At 30.7% G+C, this 21,792-nt stretch overlaps 1 protein-coding gene across 8 annotated transcripts; it reads right to left on the bottom strand.

Moving 5' to 3' along the window:
* Window positions 1-9,580: 9,580 nt before the first annotated feature.
* LOC107939623 (sugar transporter ERD6-like 5) lies at window positions 9,581-15,277 on the bottom strand. Of its 8 annotated transcripts, XR_001695200.2 has the most exons (21): window positions 14,826-15,247; window positions 14,568-14,630; window positions 14,386-14,475; window positions 14,243-14,302; window positions 14,087-14,152; window positions 13,934-13,999; window positions 13,791-13,866; window positions 13,632-13,696; window positions 13,449-13,541; window positions 13,277-13,357; window positions 13,114-13,198; window positions 12,963-13,006; window positions 12,822-12,884; window positions 12,684-12,743; window positions 12,537-12,590; window positions 12,342-12,401; window positions 11,985-12,099; window positions 11,770-11,903; window positions 10,303-10,345; window positions 10,058-10,222; window positions 9,688-9,863 (listed from the first exon to the last, which is right to left on the bottom strand). XR_001695200.2 is itself a non-coding variant. In XM_016872968.2 (19 exons), the coding sequence occupies exons 1-18, from the start codon at window positions 15,165-15,167 to the stop codon at window positions 11,782-11,784; spliced, it is 1,605 nt and encodes a 534-aa protein (XP_016728457.2). In that variant the 5' UTR covers window positions 15,168-15,247; the 3' UTR covers window positions 9,941-10,222; window positions 11,770-11,781. The 8 variants fall into 8 exon arrangements, 4 of the variants coding, with proteins under 4 accessions (XP_016728457.2, XP_016728458.2, XP_016728456.2 ...); XR_005920700.1 differs by lacking the exon at window positions 10,303-10,345 and having other exon boundaries at window positions 9,581-9,863; XR_001695199.2 differs by lacking the exon at window positions 9,688-9,863 and having other exon boundaries at window positions 9,941-10,222.
* Between the last annotated feature and the right edge of the window lie 6,515 nt (window positions 15,278-21,792).

Raw genomic sequence — 21,792 nt, 5'->3', positions numbered from 1 at the left:
GATCTCATCATATCAAAGGCAATTGTGCAATTGTTGAATGTAAGCCAATTTATCCAATCACTTGCCATCTCAACTTTTTTTTATATCAAAACAAGCATACAAATTCTACATTACGTGATGGTGGTTGAAGCATGCTTTAGAATATTATTTGAATCTTATCTCAATTAATATGAGTATTGTTGTTAATATAAATAATTTTAAACTAAAAGCAGTAGATTCAATTTCCAACTTCATTAGTTTTTAAATAACCAAATTGGATGGAGCATCGATGCATGTGCCTTTCTGTTTTTCCATGTACAGAAACTTTAATGTATAATAATTATTGATTTGATTATAGGACCTCATTTAAGAACTTTTTTCAATTGAAAATCATTTCATTCAATAATTGAAAATATAAAAATTAGAAAGTTAAATTGATGGGACAAGTAATGTGCCTTAATTTTTAATTTACTTGAATTAAATATCAAATGTTTTGTCCCACTCAAAAAGGTGAGCCGAATAATCTGTTTTATGTAATTTTATTTATTGCTCGAGGAATCAATTTTGACACTAAAATATAGGCATAGAGTTAGTGTATAATTACGTGTGATGTACCTGAGGTGTTTATAGGTAAAGTTCGAGTTGGGTCTAAATATAATATTAACATATTTTATAATTTTTTAATTTGGTCTAGAAATATAGATTTAAAATTTTTTTCTAAATCTACCTATATTTATAAAAGATTAATTCAAGTCCATTTTAAGCCTTCCTATATGATTTTTAAATTTTTTTCTAAAAGTTTTTTATTTTATTTTATTTTAATATTTAATAATTTTATTTTTTATTTTTTATTTTTTATTTATTGAAAGTTTTATATAATTATTACCATTATTTTAATGTTTATATTAGAGTAGTACTATAAATTTAGTACAAGTTTATTTTTTTAATATGTTCTAAACTACATAATATATAAAAATAACATAATATTAAATATTATAAACTTAAAAATGAATCGGGCCGATTTCGATCGTTGAATGTTCAAACTCGAGCCCGACTCATATTTTAAATAGATCTAATCTTTTTGTCCAAGCCCATTTTTTCGGACTTAATAACTTTTCTCAAATCCTCCTAAATTTCGAACAGACTTTCGAATCTGAGCGAATAGCCTGACCCATGAGTATAGGTGGCACCAATTTCATGAATTTTTAAGCTTTAATTTCTTAATATTAAGTTGGATACATTTTTAGATAAAAATTTCACGGATGTTTTGTAGATTCCATACATCATTCAAATAATCTGCCCCAATGCTAATTATAAAAAATAATAATATATATTTTGCTCTCTAAATTTGTTTATTTGTGGTATTTTTTCCTAATTGATATTTAAATTTGAATTTCATTATATTTGATTCATAAATTCACACTAACATCATTAATTTTTGTTGAGGCATTAATAGCCCATGCGATAAGTTCATAAATGTCAGTTTATTTGCAATAATTTTCCATTTAAATTGTGTTATTTAAGTCTTTACTCATTTTATTTTTTAAGGTTTAGGTGAATAACTAGAGAAAGTCAACTTGAAGTTTATTTTTGATATTTTTTTTGAGATTGAACCTTCAATTGGCACTACTTCAATATTTTGGTCATGACTTGAGCTAAAGAAAATGATTCTAGATCCATAATTTATCGTTTTGAAGGAAATTAAAAATTCTAGTCAGTTATTTTGTCTGGAGTTCAAAAAATATTGAAAAGACGTCTAAAAATAGCTTGGAAGTTTGATGCGAAAACTTTCTAAGAAATCTAGAAAAATTCTGCTTTGTTTAATTAATGACACTTTTGTATTTTATATATTACGTGATTTTTTCCTATAAATAAAAATTATTAAATTAATATTTAGAGATATTCAATTTAGTATTATTTTATTCTTGTGTTTGCCTTTCTCCATAAGTTTCTAAAGTCTTCTTTAAGGGATTTCGATATTTTGATTCTAAAAATTTGTGAAATTTAATTGCTCTTTATTTGTTTTTTGATCTTTAGCATTTGCATGCCTTCTGTTTTAATTACAAATATTCATATTTTTTTAATATTGGTACTGTATTTAATTGCTTAGAATATTTGTCTTGTCAATTGTTAAATCCGTAATTATTTAATTGATTCTAATATTTGCGACGAATAGCATGATTGAGTATAACGTACATGTGGACAAGCAATCTAATCTAAATTAATTCTGCTTGTGTGTGTTTGTTGATTAAAATTAGGTTTCTCACGTTCTTAATGCTATCGATAAGTTAAATCATAAGCGGAAAGTTATAAGATTATTTATTAATAAGAGGAATAACTTCAACAAGATTCCTCTGGGTTATCAACAAGGTAAGGAGAGACTTGTTAGCTATGACGTCAATAACTATAACTAATTTTTCAAAGAACATTGAAATTATCTTTGTATTAATGATCAAACTAGTAAATCAAACAAAACCCTATGTGATGGCCTGATGGTCAAGGGTGTTCACCACCCCAAGTGTGGTTTGGATTTGAGTCGCGTTGGTTGTTCGGGTTTTACTCTATTATTGTAATTCACAGACACAAAAAAAAAACTAGTAAATCAAACAAAGATTTTACCTTTAGCTAGACTTTTATCACATTGCTCTTTTTTAACTTTATTTTGCAATCTCATTTTGATTTTTTTTAATTTAAAAGGCCCCCTTATTTTTATTTTACTTGTTTTATTAAAGAATAAGAATATCATTAGCCTCTTTGGATTCGAACCTATTCACTACTGTTTACAATTTTATATTTTAGTAAGGATTTATTTTTCTAGGTACTATACAAAATCCAACAATAACACGTGGCAACCTTTAAGCATGACACATGGTAAACATAAATGAAATTTAAAAAAAAAACTCAAAATATATAATTTAATAAAAAATGTACTTTTTTCACATAAAAATGAACTTGGACAAATGGTTGTCTAGATACATTTGCATTGTCTAGGTTCATTCTAGATGTGCTTTTTAGTAAGTTTGTATATTGTTTTTTTTAATAAAATATCATGCTATTTATATTATTATTTTGAAAAAATATATAAAATAATAAAAATATAAAAGAATTCACATCGAACCTGGACAGATGGTTGTCTAGACTCATTCTAGACATACTTTTTAGTAATTTTACATATTTATATATTTTTATAAATTTATAGTTTATATATTTTTTTTTATTTTTTATTTTTTATAAAGTTATATGTTTATTTTTTTATATATTTTCAAGATATTATAAGTGTTTTACATATTTTTAGTTGTATATAATTTTATATTTTATATATATTTCAAAATAATAATAACCTAAAATGATATTTTATTAAAAATAAAAAATATAAAAACATATATGGAATGGAACTAGATAAACGGTTGTTTAGATTTGCATTTACACAACCATTTGTCTAAATTCATTTTTGAAGTGAAAAAGACTTATATATTTTTTATCCATTCATATGTTTTTAAAAGATTTGTTCTTTATGTTTGATAGATGACACTGTAAGAAATGTTAGGTTGGCATAAATTAATAGTGTTAGTGTGAACATAGTAACTTGTGTGACGAAATACTAACTAGGTCAAAAAGAATTAGATGTTAATTATGTAGAAATGAACAAGTTAGAGGGAAGAATAAGAAAAATGTTGTTGATTGAACAACCCTTAGGAGGAGATGCAAAACTCATTTCTTGTTGTTTTCTTCTTTTTTCAATCTAACAGATAATACAGTCAATGAACAATTATGTTGAATATTTCATTATGCCTTACTTTATATTTTATTGAGAAATGAGATGAGAAAGCAGTTTTTATTCTAAGAACTGCTATGATGAAGACAAAACCTAAGCAGCAAGCAAACGATATACCATTTAGGTTTGAAATCTCAAGGTTAGTGAAATACAGAAATTATTTTATCTACCCTCCTCATTCTATCTGTTTATGGGTTTGATCGAGTCACGTAGTCTTGTTAAAATTTTAAGTTTGTTTGTTCAGTCTAGACTCGGTCTAAAAATTGAGTCTAAAATTTTGTCCAAGTCCGATTCGGATAAAAATTGTTAAAACTCGAGTTTGATCTAACCCGCCTAAATTAATTTTTTAATATTATTTTTTTATAAAATTTTTTTATAAATATACTACATCCAAAATACTAAAAACATTAAAATAATTATTTTTCAACAAATTGAAAATAAATTAAAAATATTTATACTTATATTAAAATATTTCCTAATATCGAGGTTCGGGATTTGAGGTTTTGGGTTTAGGGTTCGAGTTTGGGGTTTGAGGTTCGCGGTTCAAGGTAAAAAAAATTACCAATATTATGTGTAAACGACATGAAAAAAATTGTTAAAATGTCATTAAATAGTTAGAAACGTATCATGAATGATGTGGTGAAAAGAATCCATAAAATAATTTATCGGTAAAATAATTCAAATCTCTCAATCGATTTCTTTTCAAAAATAGAATCTAAATGTAACACCCCTATACCTGACCCGATCGCCAAGTCAAGATATCGGGATGCTACATTTGTTGCTGAAGCAATGACAGTCAAATTCATTTCATTATGAGTACTTTTTTAATCACTTTGATCAATTTAAACTTTTTATATGTCTTAGTATCATTTTCAAGTATTATACGGGTTTATTACAACCTTTAAAATAGTCTAAAGAGGAACAGAGACTAGAGTGAAAGGTTTTCAAATTTTAGGAGTGATGTCGCGACGTCGAGGGATTCCTCGTTACGACGTCACAAACTGACTCATGTCGTTGCAATGTGGTTCCTCTGTCATCAATGTCGAGAATTCTATTTCCCATGTTTTACCATATTTCAAGTTTTTAACATCCAAGTCTCTTTTCAATAGCTCAAAATTCAATCAATTCAACTCATTTCACATAGCAAATCATTCTCATTTAAGCATTTATAGTTTCAAGTCCACATAATATAACATGATATTCAATCAGAAATACAAGACTTATAAAATTGACAAAATATTTATAAAAGTTTTCAAATAAGTCCATTAGAGGACTCACACTTACAAATACAATTTACTTTTTCTACATGACTAATGCCGATATATATATACCTATTAATTTATCAATTAGGACTTCATCAATTTATTTTATGAGAATCACTTTCTTAGTACCTCAACAAAGCATTCGAACTTATTTTATGTATATTCAAGTCCATTATTTGCAACAATTCCTTAGTATTACCCCTCTTTTATTATTTTGCCTCCCCCTCCTCTCCATTTCACATCCTTAATATTTTTATATATACATAAATCTTTTTCTCTTAACATACCATGCCTACATGTGACATTAATTAAGGTTTTTTCTAATTACACACTACTCTTATCAAGGTTGTCCATTTGAGTGATAGTCACTAAATTATTTATATCTTGGCCTACAAGATTCAAAATTAGGATCTGCTTTTTATTCTTGAAACTAGACTCGTTGAAATTGTTGCACACACGATAGTGAAATAAACAGTAATGTAAAATATTTATTTAAATCACAAGATCGAACCAGAACAATATAGATATACACATATATATAATTTGAAAAAAAAAGAAATAAAGACTAAATCGAAATATTATACTCGTAGGTAGGCAGGAAAAATGCACTGGTAGTTGAGGTCTGTTTTGACAGTTTCTTTAAGACAGATTTGGTCGCTCCTTTGGTGCTAGAGAAACGTTGGTCGACTATCTCCCAAGATGCAACAACGAGATGAGCACGATAGTAGCATGGTTGCAGTGATCAACAAATTGTAGCCTTGCCTTCGTCTATCACTGAAAATAGTTCAAAAAATATGTAGGGAAAATATCTCTCAAAATTTTGGAAAATTCTGTGTGTACCTTTTCCTGCAGATTATTTGGTTTTAAATAAAATTCAAATGAAGAACTTTTGGAAATTTTGACTAAATGAGCCAATAACGTTCGTGAATTAAAAAGCCATTAAACCCAAATTAATGTTTGAATTAAATGAGCCATTAACTCCTTTTAATACTCTTTTAATTCTAAATAGATAAACTCTGCTAAGAAAAATAAAATTACGTATTAGGCTAAAATATCCATAAGCCTAGGTGTGGGTGCGCCCCCAACCCCGACAGGTTTGGATTTACACCCCCTATGCGCGAGGGAGAGCATTAGTTTAATCATTCAATAACTACCAAATTGGTTCATATATATAAACATATTCCATACTTGATAACTAACCAATGTGGGACTAAGCTTTCCATTTTCCTCAACATAATTCACAAGTGGCTTATTTTGAGCATCAATTCCTCATTCATCACTCAACCATTTTGAGCATATGATATATCGTTGTAAAGGTCTCATGGGTTAGAATATAAAATCATAATTTTATGATTCAAATCTCCACTTTTACTAATCTTGAATATGCCTCAAAGTTTTCAAAAAATATATTTTTTCCAACAATCCCCCACATAAATGAAAATTAATAGTTTTAATGAAAAACATTGACTCGATGTGGTGATAGAATCTACGATCAATAGTTGCATAAGATAGGTAGGCATCAACCCTTGAACCTTCCCTTGTGAATGTATATTTACTTTACTAGCCAACCAGTAGACTCAATGTCCTTAAACTATTCTGCCGTTTGTATAAACGATGTTATACCTCACACAACTACCTCCCTGCCAAGATGCGCCAATTGGAGAAAAGACCAACTATATACATTATTGAAAGGCCTACGGCACCCATCATCTGCAACATCAGTTGTTAAGAACATGTCGCACCAAGTAACTGTGACCCAAATCTTATTAAGTTTAGAATTTACCTGTACTCCAACAGTAAATCTTCCCCTAAGGTTCTTCGGTGTTAACTTAGCAAGATATACTGGCAATTGTTTGGGGTTGAAATATTTATACCATTAGCCATCATCATATGATTATATGTATCAAATGGGAAATGGAATAATTATAACATATACCAAATAAGCAGAAATTCCATTTATGAATCCCATCAATAATCTTCCTAAATCAAGCAACCAAGGAACCTTTCCAGCACACGAAAATACAACATTAAAGACATAAGATCCTATCCATAAAGGAAAAGTTAGTAAAGTGAGTGAAAAAATAGAAGACCCTTTTGCGAATGCTATTGCAAGTAATCTTACAATGTAGAATATGTTCAAAACCCACATAGTCTAGTTCAAGACATTGATGAATTACACATGATTTTCTGACCACCATTCAATAAATGGCTAAAAACAGTTTGGTCAATTCAGTATTCATATAGAAGCTTACACCTTTGTTGGGGATTGACCTGATTAAGCAACAAACAAGTAAAAAATAGAGAAAGAAATTGAAAAATTAAGCACACAAATTTAACATGTAAAAACCCCTCCAAATATAATAAAAAAACTACGGGTAAAAATAATTTTACTATAATGAAAAAGAACGAAGAGTACAAAAGATGGAGATAAAAACTAAACCCCAAAACCTAAAAATAAAGAACTCTCAAAATGTAAACACAAAATCCTCCAAAAAGTGTTATGAGTTCTAATCTTTTAATGGTTATATTTTCTAAGATTGTAAAAGAGCTTAAATAGGCTAAATTCGTAGGTCAAATAAATTATGCTAATAAATGCTAAATATATTATACTAATAAATATTAAATCTTATAAAAAGAAAATATATTTTTTAACTTGACTTGCAAGCAATCTTATTTTATTTAACCAGAATTTGGGTCACATAACTCTAACAATCTCCACATTGACACGAATTCTCACAACGCCATCTTTGCCAAAGCCCGCCACGAACCTATCTTAAACTATGCAGGGAATCAACTGAGTCAAATATGTTCTTAGAAGTTGGAAGACTTCTAACCTTTGACTTGTGCACTGCTAAATCAAAACTAACTCGGGTCTGATTTTCACGAACACAGTGCCCTAACTTTTCAAAACATACATCCAAAAGAGAACCCCTCTTCTACGAAACGATTATACATTTTTCCCTCATATGACCAAATTGTCTCCGCTCCAAACGAGTTGAATTTGACTCCGTAATGGACAAAGGACGTCCGATTTCACCGGTCAATATAGAACCTTTCAAAATATAAAAACTACCGGTCCTTTTACCTTTTAACAAAACGAGAGCCCCATGAGACACCTTAATGTCGCTCGACTCGATGTTGATTATGTAACCTTTCGAGTCTAAAATACTAAAAGAGATGAGATTCTTTCGTAAATCAGGTACATACCTAACATCTGAGAGTGTCCTAATCGTCCCATCGTGCATCCTAATTTTAATAGTACCAATACCGATTACCTTACTGGATTAATCATTTCCTATGCGCACAACTCCACCTTCAATCGAACTGTATGTGGAGAGCCATTCTCTATTGAGACACATATGGAAAAAACATCCTGAATCTAGGATCCACTCAGACGTAAGCTCGGAGCTATTGCTCGTGACACTAACAAGAAATCATCACCGCTTTCGTCGAACAAATTAACACCAGCTACATCTTCCTCATTACTCTTAGTAGCCCTTTTATTTCGCAGTTTATAACAATTTGCTTTGACGTGACCTAACTTCTTACAATAGCGACACCTTTTGTCTCGCTTCTTTGATGCTACCATAATGAAAACTTGCCTATCTGTCTTGCTATCTGAACCAAACTCATTATCGAGTTTTCTTTACTCAATAAATGACCCTTCACATCCTTGAATGGGAGTTTGTCTCTGTCATAATCAGGGTCTCCTTAAAAGACTTGTATAAAGAGGGTAAAGAGCATAATAATAGCATAACCTGATCTTCATTGTCAATCTTAACCTCAACATTTTTTAAATTATTCAAAAGAGTAATAAATTAACTAATGTGATCTCTAAGAAGCTCACGTTCGTTCATACGAAATATAAATAGACGTTGTTTCAACACTAAATGGTTAGCTAGATATTTAATCATATAAAGAATTTCTAACCTTTCCCATAAGGCGGATGATGTTTTTTCATCAATATCTCCTGCAATATCCTATTCGCGATTCACAACTGGATTGTAGATATGACATTTTCATCAAGCTCTTCTCATTCAGTCTGATCTAGATTCTCAAACTTTTTCTCGATAACGATATTTTTCAGGCCAGTCTGAACTAGAATTGCCATCATTCGAACTTGTCACAAACAATTTGTGACACCATCGAACTTCTCAATGTCAAACCTTGTACTGCCATCTCTGAACGGGCCGATCTTCGACAAATTGAACCTGACTTTGATATCATTTGTTGGGGATTAACCCGATTAAGCAATGAACAAGTAAACAATAGTGAAAGAAATTGAGCAATTGAACACACAAATTTAACGTGGAAAAACCCCTTCAAAGAGGATAAAAAACCATTAGTAATGATAATTTTACTAGAATGACAAAAAAAACGAAGAGTACAAAAGATGGAGAAAAAACTAAACCTCAAAACTCAAAAACAAAGAACCCTCAAAACGTAAACATAAAATTCTCCAAAAGTGTTATGAATTCTAATCTTTTAATGCATGTGTTTTCTAATGTTGTAAAAGATGCTATTTATAGACTAAATTCGTAGGTCAAATAAATTAAGTTACTAAATGTTAAATATATTATACTAATAAATACTAAATCTTCTAGAAAGTAAATATATTTTGTTTAACTTGACTTGCAAATAATCTCTTGTTTTATTTAAGAGGAATTTGAGTCACACAACTCTAATAGCTTATACGACCAAGGAATGGTGATTTAAGAGTGAACCAAAAGGTGAAAACTGCACAGCACATAGAGTTGTTTGAAATTTCAAGTTGGCTTCTCTTTATACCCACACAAGTAAGAAAAATGATCATCCCGGAGTCTTTTAGTAAGCATTGCGCGTTACCCCTGCAAGAGAAAGACCCAGGTCCTCCATGATTACAGATTGAGTAGGTGATGAGTATCCCATTTTTGAAAAAAAGCCATGAAAATGAAAGAGGAATAAAAGCCTCAACCAGTAATCATCATTTCCACGGTACTAGCAGATAATCAAAGTAAGCTATGGTTTGACATATGCAAAATGTGGTGGTGAGTCTACTTACAATACATCCAAAACCAAAGGAAATGCAAGCTACCATAAAGGTGCTAAGAACAAGAGTAGTTGTTATTTTTGAACTATTCTGCTGCTCACCACCATGTCCTTCTCTAACAAGCAAAAACTCGGACTGCAACTCTGTAGCTCTTTCTTCCCCCATTCTATTTTGGTCCTGGAAACGCAAAAACACTAATAATTAATGAACGATGATCAGAATGTTAGTGGCCCATAAAAAGTGCTTGGGAATCTTACACTAAATTTCGCTTTCCTTTTACATCTTTGATATTTCTGCTACCTACCCTCGAGAGAAATGACATCCACGTGTAAAAATATCACATAACAAAAAGTAAAAGGCTGAATGTACATTTTAGTCCCTTAAGTATACCGCTTCCACCTTGTTCTCTAAAGTTTTTTTTTCTAGCTTCGTCCCTAATTCTCAATTTAATCCCTAATATTATCAGACATTTTTTATTCAATCTTTTTGGTTTTAAAAACAGGCTAGTCAATTATACGCTACTACATGTAATACAATTACGTCACTATGACATTATCATCATCTGAAAAAAATAAATATTTAAAAAATATTTAAATAATTAGAAATTTTATTAAATTTATTAAAAATAGAAAAAATGATAAAAAATTATTTAAAAATTAATAAAATTAATAAAATAGAATTTTTTTATAAAATTACAAAAAAATTTAAAATATAAAAAGTACTAAATATTAGTAAATATTTTTCAAAAAATATATTAGAAATTTTAATATTATTAAAATATTATAAATCATATTTACTACAGCTTGAACATGAGATCTTTGTCTCCTGGAAGGATACCACCTACAATAATTGTTGCCAGTGCAGGAGGACGTGGGTTCAAATGCCTTGATGTGCATTATTATCCTCTTATTTAAGAGTTGGGGATGAGCTATGGATAGTTCTAGGCATTGTATAAAAAAACCATCAATTATAAATTTCGATTGATTGAATTATAAAACAATTATCATAAGAGATATCCTTTCAAGAGGTGAAGATGTCATGTTTAAGTTTTAGTAAATGTGATTTATAAAATTTTAAAAATATTAAAATTTCTATTTTTTAATTTTTTTTTGTAAATTTAAGTTTTTTTTATATATTTATAATGTTCTTTTTGTAATTATATAATTTTCTGTTTTTAATTTTTACATCAATTTGTAATTTTTTACAATTTTTTGGTAATTTTTAAAGATTTTCTAAGGTTTTTTTTGGATGATATGTCACAATGATGTCATTGTATGACACAATGCAACATAAGATTGGCTGGCGGATTATTTAATGTCCAAAGAATTGAATTGAGAATTTTTGATAATATTAGGGACTAAATTGAGAATGCTTGATAATATTAGGGAGTGAAGTGAGCAAAAAACTTTAAAAATCAAGAAAAGTGGTATATTTTAGGGACTAAAGAGTGCATTACGTGCAAAATAAAATAGAAATATACATTTCGGTCATGAGAGCTGAGATCCACATTGTATTATACCCAAATTGCTACATTATAGAAAGTAACAACGTAGTCATCTGTTATTTTCTGTCCGCTTTTGCCATTCGTTAACTACTAATGATATAGAATTTTAAAGGGTAAATTGCATCCTAGGTACTAAACTATTAGTAAGCTTAAATTTTGTTATTTAACTTAAAAAATTATAAAATAATTACTAAATTATTAGAGGAAAATAACTCATTACACTTTGTTCTCACTACGGAGAAGTAGTAAGTGATGCTTGTATTTCTTCGAGTGTACGACCCTTTGTCTCCGGTACCATCTTTGCAATAAATATGACACAAACACCACAAATTGCTGAATATATGAAGAATGTCCCTATAATAGTTCCACAACACAAGTCATTTTTCTTTGATCCAAAGCTAAAACAATGTTAAAACGCCTACAGACACTACTTACCTGCTGAGCTCCATTGGAATAAGAAGTTAAAGTTGTATGAAACAGTCCAAGAACAAATATTCCCAGTCAAACCGGCTAAGCTCCCAGCTGCACCTTTTACGTTTATGGGAAAAATCTGAAACATATTCCCTTCACTGTTAAATATGTGCAGTAAAACATATTTGTGATTGACTTCCTGAATGGTGTTTGTTTTGGTTTCGTGCATGAATAAGTTTTTAACAAGTATTTGGAAGATCTTTGGATGAGCATATCAACGTACCCTTGTCCAGAGACAGGAATGTTCTTAGAAAATTAAGTCGGAACAACATAGGATGGACATGTAAATGGAGAGGATGTTAGAAAATGAAGTAAATTAACCTCTGCCACTATAACCCATGGAATTCCTTCCATCCCTGCTTGGTATGAGCCCATATACACCTGACATACAAGCCAAATAATTCTCTCTCTTACTCTCTTACATCTGTAGCTTACATATAAATATACACTAAAATAAGTAAAAAGAATAAAGAAATTACATTCTCGTATGCAATGCCAGAAGAGAATGCAACTTACCCAAATGCTAATCAGTGCCAAAATTCGAGCTTCTTCACTCCACAAGTGATGACCCTGCTTGTGGTAATTTAAGTTTGAAGTACATTGTTACGTGCACAAAGAACAGTCAAAAGTAAAAGAATGTAGTTTTGTTTTTTCAAAAGAAACCTGTAAAAGGAATGATATCCCAGTAAGGAAGCTGCCAAAGCATAATCCAGCTGAAGATACCTGAAAAATATTGCAATATCAGCCAACTATTTAGCCAGAAAACACCTTTCAATTCAAAAAGTTTCTCAGTTTTCTGACCAGGAGAAGTGCTCGTCTTCCGAACTTATCGATTAAACTTGCACCAACAATGGCCGTTATCATCTATAAACATGAATATAGGAATATTCAGTTTCTGATATATGCAGTTCATAACTTTAAAACAGCATAGGAGCATAGGACCTGGATAACAGCCAACGTACTAAGCCCAACATATTTCGATAAGCCTATAGAAAATAAAAAGAATCTCATTTTGTTAAATGGTTGAGATTTTTTTTTGTTCATTTAAATAATGTGATGTAGATATTATTAGGGTTTAGGACACATCATTTACCTGCAGAGGTAAAAATAACTCCCGAGTAATATGTATATGCATTGCTCCCACCTGAGTGTTGAAGTACCTTCAGCCCAATTCCAATCTGTGAGCAATGTGAGAAGTTTATAGATAAAAGACACAGAGAAACTAGAAAGTTGAGAAATCATGATTCGGTTCTTACAATTAGGGAATGATAATATTTTGGCTGAAACAAATCCAACATTCCTCCCCCTGACAATCGTTTGAGCGAATCCGTATAGTCCTGAAAAGGATCTGACCTTATTTCTTTTCTTCAAGCAACATTGTACCTGTTTTCATTTACTGAAGTTATGCATATGAAGTTGAAATGTTACTTTTATAGAAGCTGCTTCCTCAAAAACATTGGCTTTCTTTCCCCTGAGGGACCGCAGCACAGTTTCAAACTCCTCTTCTCGACCAACATTGACCTACAGAGAAATCAAAAGTTAGAGCAAAAGTACATTATTTCAGGCAATGTTGTGCAACACAAAGCAATCAAATCTTAAAATCTGACTCACCAGCCATCTAGGAGACTCTGGAATGTAGATTAGAAGAGGGAGTTGTACAAGACTCGGAATTATACCTATGCATAAAATCCCCCCCCCCCAGAAAAAAAAAAGTTAAGTTTAGATTGCAGTTCTAATACAGTTCACATGGCAAGAAAGTTTCGAAGTTACCGATTAGAGCCAAGATGCGCCAATTGATGAAAGGACCAACTATATACATCGTTGAAAGGCCTAAGATAGCCATCATCTGCAGAATCAGCTGTTAAGAACATGATGCACCTACTAACCCGAATTTGATTAAGTTCAGAATTTGCCTGTACTCCAGCAGTAAATCTTCCCCTAAGGTTTTTCGGTGTTATCTCAGCAAGATATACTGGCAACTGTTTGGGGTTGAAATGTTTATACCATTAGCCATCGTTATATGAATAAATGTATCAAATGGGAAATGGAATCTTTACAACATATACCAAATAACCAGCAATTCCATTGCTGAATCCCAGCAATAATCTTCCTACATCAAGCAACCAAGGAACCTTTCCAACACACGAAAATACAGCATTAAAGACGTAAGAGCATATCCATAAAAGAAAAGTCAGTAGAGTGAATGAAAAAATAGAAGAAACCTTTGCAAATGCTATTGCAAGCCATCCCACTATGTAGAATATGTACAAAACCCACATGGTCTGGTTCAAGACATTGAGGAATTAGACATTCAATAAATGGCTAGAGATAGTCTGGTCAGTTCAGTAGTCATATCGAAACTTACGCCTTTACGACCGAGGAGATCTACAGTCTTCCCACTTACTAATGCCCCTAGAATTGATCCAAGATTTAACAGTGAACCAAAAAGTGAAAACTGCAGAGAACAGAGAGTTATTTAAAAGTTCAAACTTGCTTCTTTTTACACCCACATAAGAAAAATGAGGAATATCCAGCATTTTGTATTACCTCTGCAATAGAAAGACCCAGGTCCTCCATGATTACAGACTGAGTAGGTGACGTATATCCAGCCTGTCGAAAACAAAAATCATGAAAAAGGCTCTAGCAGTCAATCGAACTTCAACGACAAGTCAACAACAATACGAAAAATACAAGCTAACTAAAATTGGGTCAGAAGTAGAAGAGGTTGTCAAGTAGATGGAACATGGTGAATGAGAAGTAACTTATGCTTTGGCATATGCAAAATGTGGTTATTGATCTACTTACAATATAACCAACACCAAAGGAAATGCTAGCTGCCACAAAGGTGCTAAGAACGAGTGTAGTGGTGACACTTGAACTATTCTCACCGGCTCCTTCTCTAACAAGCAAAGACTCCGACTGTAACACTGTAGCCCTTTCTTCCCCCATCTTTTCTTTTTTTTGTCCTGGAAACTCGAAACTTTTTTTTGAAAATGGTGAATAACTAGGAATTATGAGAATGTTAAAAAGGAAAATAAAAATGCTTGGCGATCTTGCATACAATCTGGGTTTCCTTTTAACATGTTTTTGGCTTCCTACGTAGTATGTGCGCCATGCGGTTCTGAAAAAAGAAAAGGACAGATGCATTATAACCACTCAACTAGTCAATTTTAGCTCGTGGGGTTAAGTCACACAGCATCTTTCAGCTTTGATCTAACAAGTGATGTGTCAGTGGGCGGGGGCGTCCTTTTGCAATAATTTAGTGGGCGGGGGGGTCCTTTTGCAATAATTTAGCCCCGACAAAAGTTCTAATTATTATGTAATTATTTTTTATTTGAAATTTGAACGAGTAACACTAAAAATAGTATCGAAACCATTTTTTTATTTTTGAAAAAAAAGGATTGACTTTGAAAATAAAATGGGAGTTGCTACCGATCCTTTAATGAGGTGAGATCGGATCACTTTGAAAACAATTTTAGATCTGCGAATTTTAAGAAAATAAGTTCGGGAGTCGGTTATGCACGAGAAAGGGTTAGCACCCTCGTGACGCCCAAAATTGGTACCAAATTGACGTTTTAACGTTTTAGTGTCGAGAAATTTGAAAAGATTTTAAAATACGATCTTTTGAAAAGAAAATTTGAATAAACTGAATTGAATAGCAAGATGTACTCGTTTTGAATAAATTGCCACACTCAGTGAGTTAGAGTGCGACAATTCATTCGTCAAAATTAAGTATGTCTTCTTGCTTTCAAATTCATGCATTTTAAAAAGGTTGTTCAATCATTTAAGTCGAACAAGAAAGTCAGAATCCAGTAAGTTAGGTTTTGATTTCTCGAAGTTCTTAAACATCAAACAATGCCCTTTAAAAAAAACCGGATAGCAGAATATCACATCTAGTAAGTTAGGATCCGACATTTTGAAATCCTAAATGCTTAATTTTAAAATTGAATGGTTTTAATAAATTGAACACTTGACTATCTAAATTTATCGAGAAGAATCGTAACCTAGTAAGTTAATGCACGATTCTTTCGAGAACTTATGAACATCAACCTTTTAGGAATTAAATAATGAAACAACTATAGTGCAAGCAAGTAGCAGGCAAATGCAAACATCGACTTTGATCATTATACAAACATCCACATTAAAAATTAAGCAGCCCATAAATTCATAATCAATAAAAATGAGACAATGAAAAAAAGTGATAACAACAAATAATACAAATATTTAATACAATTTGGTAAGGATATATTAAAAAATAAAAGGTTTGAATAAATTGTAATGAAGGATTTTAAAAACCCAAAGAAATAAAACGAAGTAAAATAAAAGCAAAACAACTTGAAATTAATATATACATTCTAATTTATGTGCATAAAACTTAGTAGAATTAAGAGTATATACCCAATAATAATATATAAAAGTTAAATAAATAAAATGAAATAACAAACTTAAAAGAACAAAGCTTTTGCGTAAAAAAAAATTATCATTTGAAATTAATAACAATATATTATTATATATATGTAAGTATACTATTAAAATACTATATATGTATATGAATAAAAATATAAAGCATTATTGTTAGAAATTTTGAAGTTTATTATATATATATATACACGTACATGAACGAAAACAACAAAAAAAAGGATGTATAAATTATATTAAGATAAGATCATGAAAATATTTATAACATTAAGGAATGAATTCCTGGAAGAATATTTATAAAATATTAAGATGAACTAATAGGGATTAGATTAGAAATTAAACAGAATCTAAGGAAAGATATCAAAAATAGAGCAAAATGGCGGGTCAAAACGCGACGTGCAGATGACATGGGGACCAAAAGGGAAATATTTCCCATCCCCAAAACGCAGCGTCTTTGCGCGGATGAAAACGGAATGAAAACAAAATGCACGGCCAAGATTAGACAAAATATAACGGCTTATTTGAATGCATCATGAAAAATAGGGACTAAATGCGCAAAAATCCCCTCAGGCCCAAAACGCGCGGATCCTTCCCCTGGGTCGGGTCACCGCGTAGGTCGGGAGCAATCAGACGACGCCGTTTTGAAGCTATCACATCAGCAACAAACGGCGAAGTTTCGGATCCTGCGATTAAAACTAAAACAAACATAACAAAACCCTAACACTCTTATCCTTCTTTTTTAAAAAAACTAAAGCTCTCTCTCTCTCGGCACAGCTTTTTTAAAAAAATCCCTTCCCCGCTTTCTTATTTCTCTCCCTTCTCTGTTTTGTGTCTATTTTTGCTGCTTTTTGTGTGCGTCTCTTACAGGTACAGAGCGCAGGGTCTGGACGCGGCACGTACGGAGGCGAAGGCGCGTGTAAGAGGTAGACGTGGCACTGCGCACATGGGGGAGGCGTGGGTAGCAGCGGCGCAGGAGACCTCTGCTGTTGCTAGGGTTTTCGATTATCGGGCTAGGGATTGGGCTTCTGTAATCGGGCTAGGGATTAGGTTTTAGGGCTTTGGTTTTGGGTAGTGGGTTGTGTTTAGTTCGGGCCTTATTGGGCCCAGTGTAAAAGGACTATTTGGACATTTAATTTTTTGTTTTATTTATTGTTTATTTTTTGATTTGGGCCGAGCGAATTTGGGCTATTACAAATAGTATTGTAAAAAAAAGTTAATTTCCTTTAAAATGGAGGTCAAGACTAATTTTCCATTAAATGGCCAAAAAATAAAATATTGACGGGATTAGGCCGATTCACGAGAGTGGACCCATTTTTGAAAAACGCTTTTAGTTAGAAGATTTTTCAAGTGATACGAAAAAAGATAATTGCAACTGGAAATTCTTTCTACCATTTTCAGCAAAAGCACTTCTAACAGGAAGCTATTTTCCCTTGATTTTTCCAGCACCGTTTTTAATAGGGTTAGGGTTTTGTTTATTAAAATTAGGGTTTAAGGTTAGAGTTTTGTTTATTTAAAGTAGGGTTTAGGGGTTTTTTATATTTTTAATTAATTATTTTGTAATAATTTTTTGAGATGTTAAATAATAATAATTTAATTCAAAATTTAAAAAATCATATTTTTACACCAATCGTATATCAGAATCCCAGAAAATTGAATTGGATTCATAATCGATTGAAAAAGAATATAAAAATTAGACAACATTAAAATATAATAAGAAATATTCTTACCATTTGCAATATATTGATGGAAATGTGGTTCTTATCATGACGGATTACAGAACTTGTCATTGATAATTTTGAAAAAAAAAATGAATACTTTGTATTAGAAAAAATATTTTAAGAAAGTGTTAAGATAATTTAAATAAATAAAATTGAGAGAGAGAAAAATTAAAGAATTTAAGTGAGTTTTGAGAAGAATTTGAGAGAGAATTGATAATATGATAGAGAGTTGAGATTGAATTGGAAAAAAAGTTAAATGGGGGATTTATAGGATAGTTTTTTTACCGTTAGGGGGGTGGGGGGCAACGGCTAATTAAATAGCCGATGAAAGTAGGTGACCATTGGGGGAATGCTGACTTGGCGGAAAGTGCTTCCTGCTGGAAGTGTTTTTGCTGACTTGACGGAAAGAGCTTCTTGCTGGAAGCACTTTTGCTGAAAAATGGAGGAAAGAACTCCCAGCTGTAAGCACTTTTTTGCGTATCACATGAAAAAGTTTCTAGCTGGAAGCGTTTTTTAAAAATTGACTCATTCCTGTTGATTTTTCTTTCAATCGACCTAGTCCTGTCAATGTTTTATATTTTTTTAGCATTTAATGGAAAATTGGTCCAGCATTAAAGGTTGTAGTCTAATCTTACTTACTATTTAATTATAATATTTTATTTTATTTTATATATTATTTAATTTATAATTTATAAAAATTAAATTTATAATAATATATAGTACTATGATCTAAGCATTTAAAATATTAAATTACCTATATAAAACATTTTAATAAATGGAAAATTCATATAAAACTAATAAATATTAAATTAGAAGTAGCATAAATACCTTTTAAAAATTTAAATAAATAATATAAACGAGCTTAAAATAAGATTAAGTTAACACATTACAAATATGGATAAATTTAAGTAAAATTTTAGATCAATAATTTTGGTCGGACTAAGCCGAACTTGGATAAACCAAAAATATGAAAGTATAATACTTATGTCCAACCCAGTCCTCAAAGACTTCTACTTTAAATTTCAATTTTTTTTTAATTCGTACAAGGTTGGGTGAACCAAATTTAATTTTTTTCAACCATAACGTGGGAATCAACTTCTACTTTAAATTTCAATTTTTTCTTTTAAAGTTCGTACAAGGTTGGGTGAACCAATTTTGTTATTTTCAACCATAACGTGGGAATCAAAACATTATGAATGAATTAAAATTTGAACAGTTTTTTCTCTAATCTCTAATACTAAGCGTTAGATTAACTTAGATCTATGGTATGTTCTACTTGTCGATGGATACTAATTTACAGTACCGATCGTCAAATCGTTGCTTGAGACTCGTTACCAAACTTCTTAAAGAAAAAAAATTAACAGCGTAGTGATTTGAATAAAAACTTTTGAATAGTTTAATAAATTAAATAAAAACTTTTGAATATTTAACCGTCATTTTATAACTTTTTAAAATTGAATGATCAAAATGTAAAATTACTTATACTTCTGTGAGATTGAGTTGAATTTACCTAATTTTAAAATATTAAGATTATTATATATATATTTACCTACTAAACCTAGTTAACATATTTACCTATCTATCTTCCTCTTTTAACATTTCCACTAAATTCCTAAAATTTTCTCAAGCTGAATAACACCCAACACTTGATTTTTTTTTATTGTTATTTTGATTCCAGAATTTTTATTTCTTGCAACCTAAAAAATCACATTAATTCTTGAATATTACCCATTTTGCTCATGGATAAGATCTTTTTTTTTGGGGGGGGGGGGTTAAAGATTACTAGTAGTTGATGATTGAAGGAAGAAAGAGTTACTGTTATTATTTTCAGTATAGATACTCATGTTTGCTAATTAATGGTTTTCGTTTTGTTTTGATAGATAGAATAAGAAGGAATTTCAACTTGCTTTCTCACACAATCTTGTTCTTATCTTAATTATTAATTTTGTCATTGCATGCGTCTTTATACTCAATTTCTCTTCATCTATTTAAAATTTCCGAAATCTTCTTGTGGAAAGTGTAAATGTAAGTAATTTCCAGGGTTTTTTTTTTCAAAGTTGGGTTTCAGATTAAGGGGGTAAGACGTGGGATTTTCAAAGTTTTGATTCAAAATTTTATATTTTCAAAGGTGGGATTGGGCGAAGGTGGACGAAGGCAAACGCTGGTAATAGTTTCAGGTGGATGTTGGATGAAGGGCGATACTGGGGTTTGCTTCGACTGCAGCAATTTGGTTTGAAGTGTCGAGTATAGGTTCTCCCTTCAGAGGACCTTCATCCACAACAAGTTTACGATTTGCATTTGGTGAAATTTGAATTGATTTATAGAACCTTGGGGGTGGATGGGCAACTATGGATAGAGTTTATGAGACGACGAAGCTTAACCTATAGACAAATATCTAATGGTTAAATTTTTCTATCAGTCCTTGTACTTTTCCAAAGTTATGAATTTAGTCTTGATATTTTAATTTAATTAATTTTAGGCTTTGTACATTTTAGTTTGAATAAATCTCAAAATCATACATGAACGGATCTAGTGTCTTAAGTGTTGTATTTTTGTTTACATATACTTGTCTTTTTCGAACAAATTAGTTTAATAATAATATTCATTAATTACATTAATATTATTGTATATTATCCTCAAAGATTTTTGCCCGAAAAATAAAATGAAAGTAAATATTGGCTCACTGTCTATCTAACATTTAATTAAAATTAAGTAATATTACGTGGTTGATTTGTAATATGGAAAGACAACTTATATCAATAGATGAACTTAAACATTCCATTAGTTTAATTGGAAATGAGCAAACCGATTGAAAGACTAATATGACGTCTATCAAGTCCAATTAGGAAGATGTTTTGTCTTAAGCATTGGAGTGAATGACTCCCAAAAGATAGAGACGGAGATGTTACTAACTAGACTAATAGTACATTGGATAGGACCTAAGTAGAATAAATTTTAGATTCGTTTATGGTTTTATTCACTTGTGATGTTCACTGTGGCATACCTTAATCATAAGTGGATGATGAACTATGCATGTGTGACTCGTTTATTTTGATGCAAGTAAAAGCCTGAGTTCAAATAGATAATGAACCGAAAGTTGGTGCGTCAGGTGATTTCTGCAGTATGTAGTATCATTCACACTAGTGGAATTCATAGCCCAATTAATAGGTAAATGATATCCTCTCATCGACATTACATAATAGATGAAAAGTAAACAAGGTCATAGATTCTTTGTCTTTGTGATCAATAACTTAATTACTATTTGATATTAATTCATTTTTCATGAAATATGTAATGGTTATCATAAGAAAAAATAGGATCACATAAGGAGAATGAATTTATCCCAAAAAGATTAAAAATAGCATGTAAAATTAAATGAATAAAAATGGATAGAAATGATAAAGTTAGAAAAATAGGTCACATTCGCAAATGAATACGTTTTCTCATTTAGTATAGAAATGACTTGAGAACTAATTTAAGTTTTTTGAATTATTATTTTATTAAATAATTGAAGTTCAATAATAGAATTAAATTAATTAGTAATTGTAAATCCGTTGAATACGGAAATTAAATATATTTTCTCATAGATTCTTTTACAATAAAGTTATCATAACTTTAACGGAATTAGAATTAAG

The sequence above is a fragment of the Gossypium hirsutum genome, chromosome D11, assembly GCF_007990345.1.
Source record: "Gossypium hirsutum isolate 1008001.06 chromosome D11, Gossypium_hirsutum_v2.1, whole genome shotgun sequence".
NCBI lineage: Eukaryota > Viridiplantae > Streptophyta > Magnoliopsida > Malvales > Malvaceae > Gossypium > Gossypium hirsutum.
This window is presented reverse-complemented; position numbering and strand designations above follow the sequence as displayed.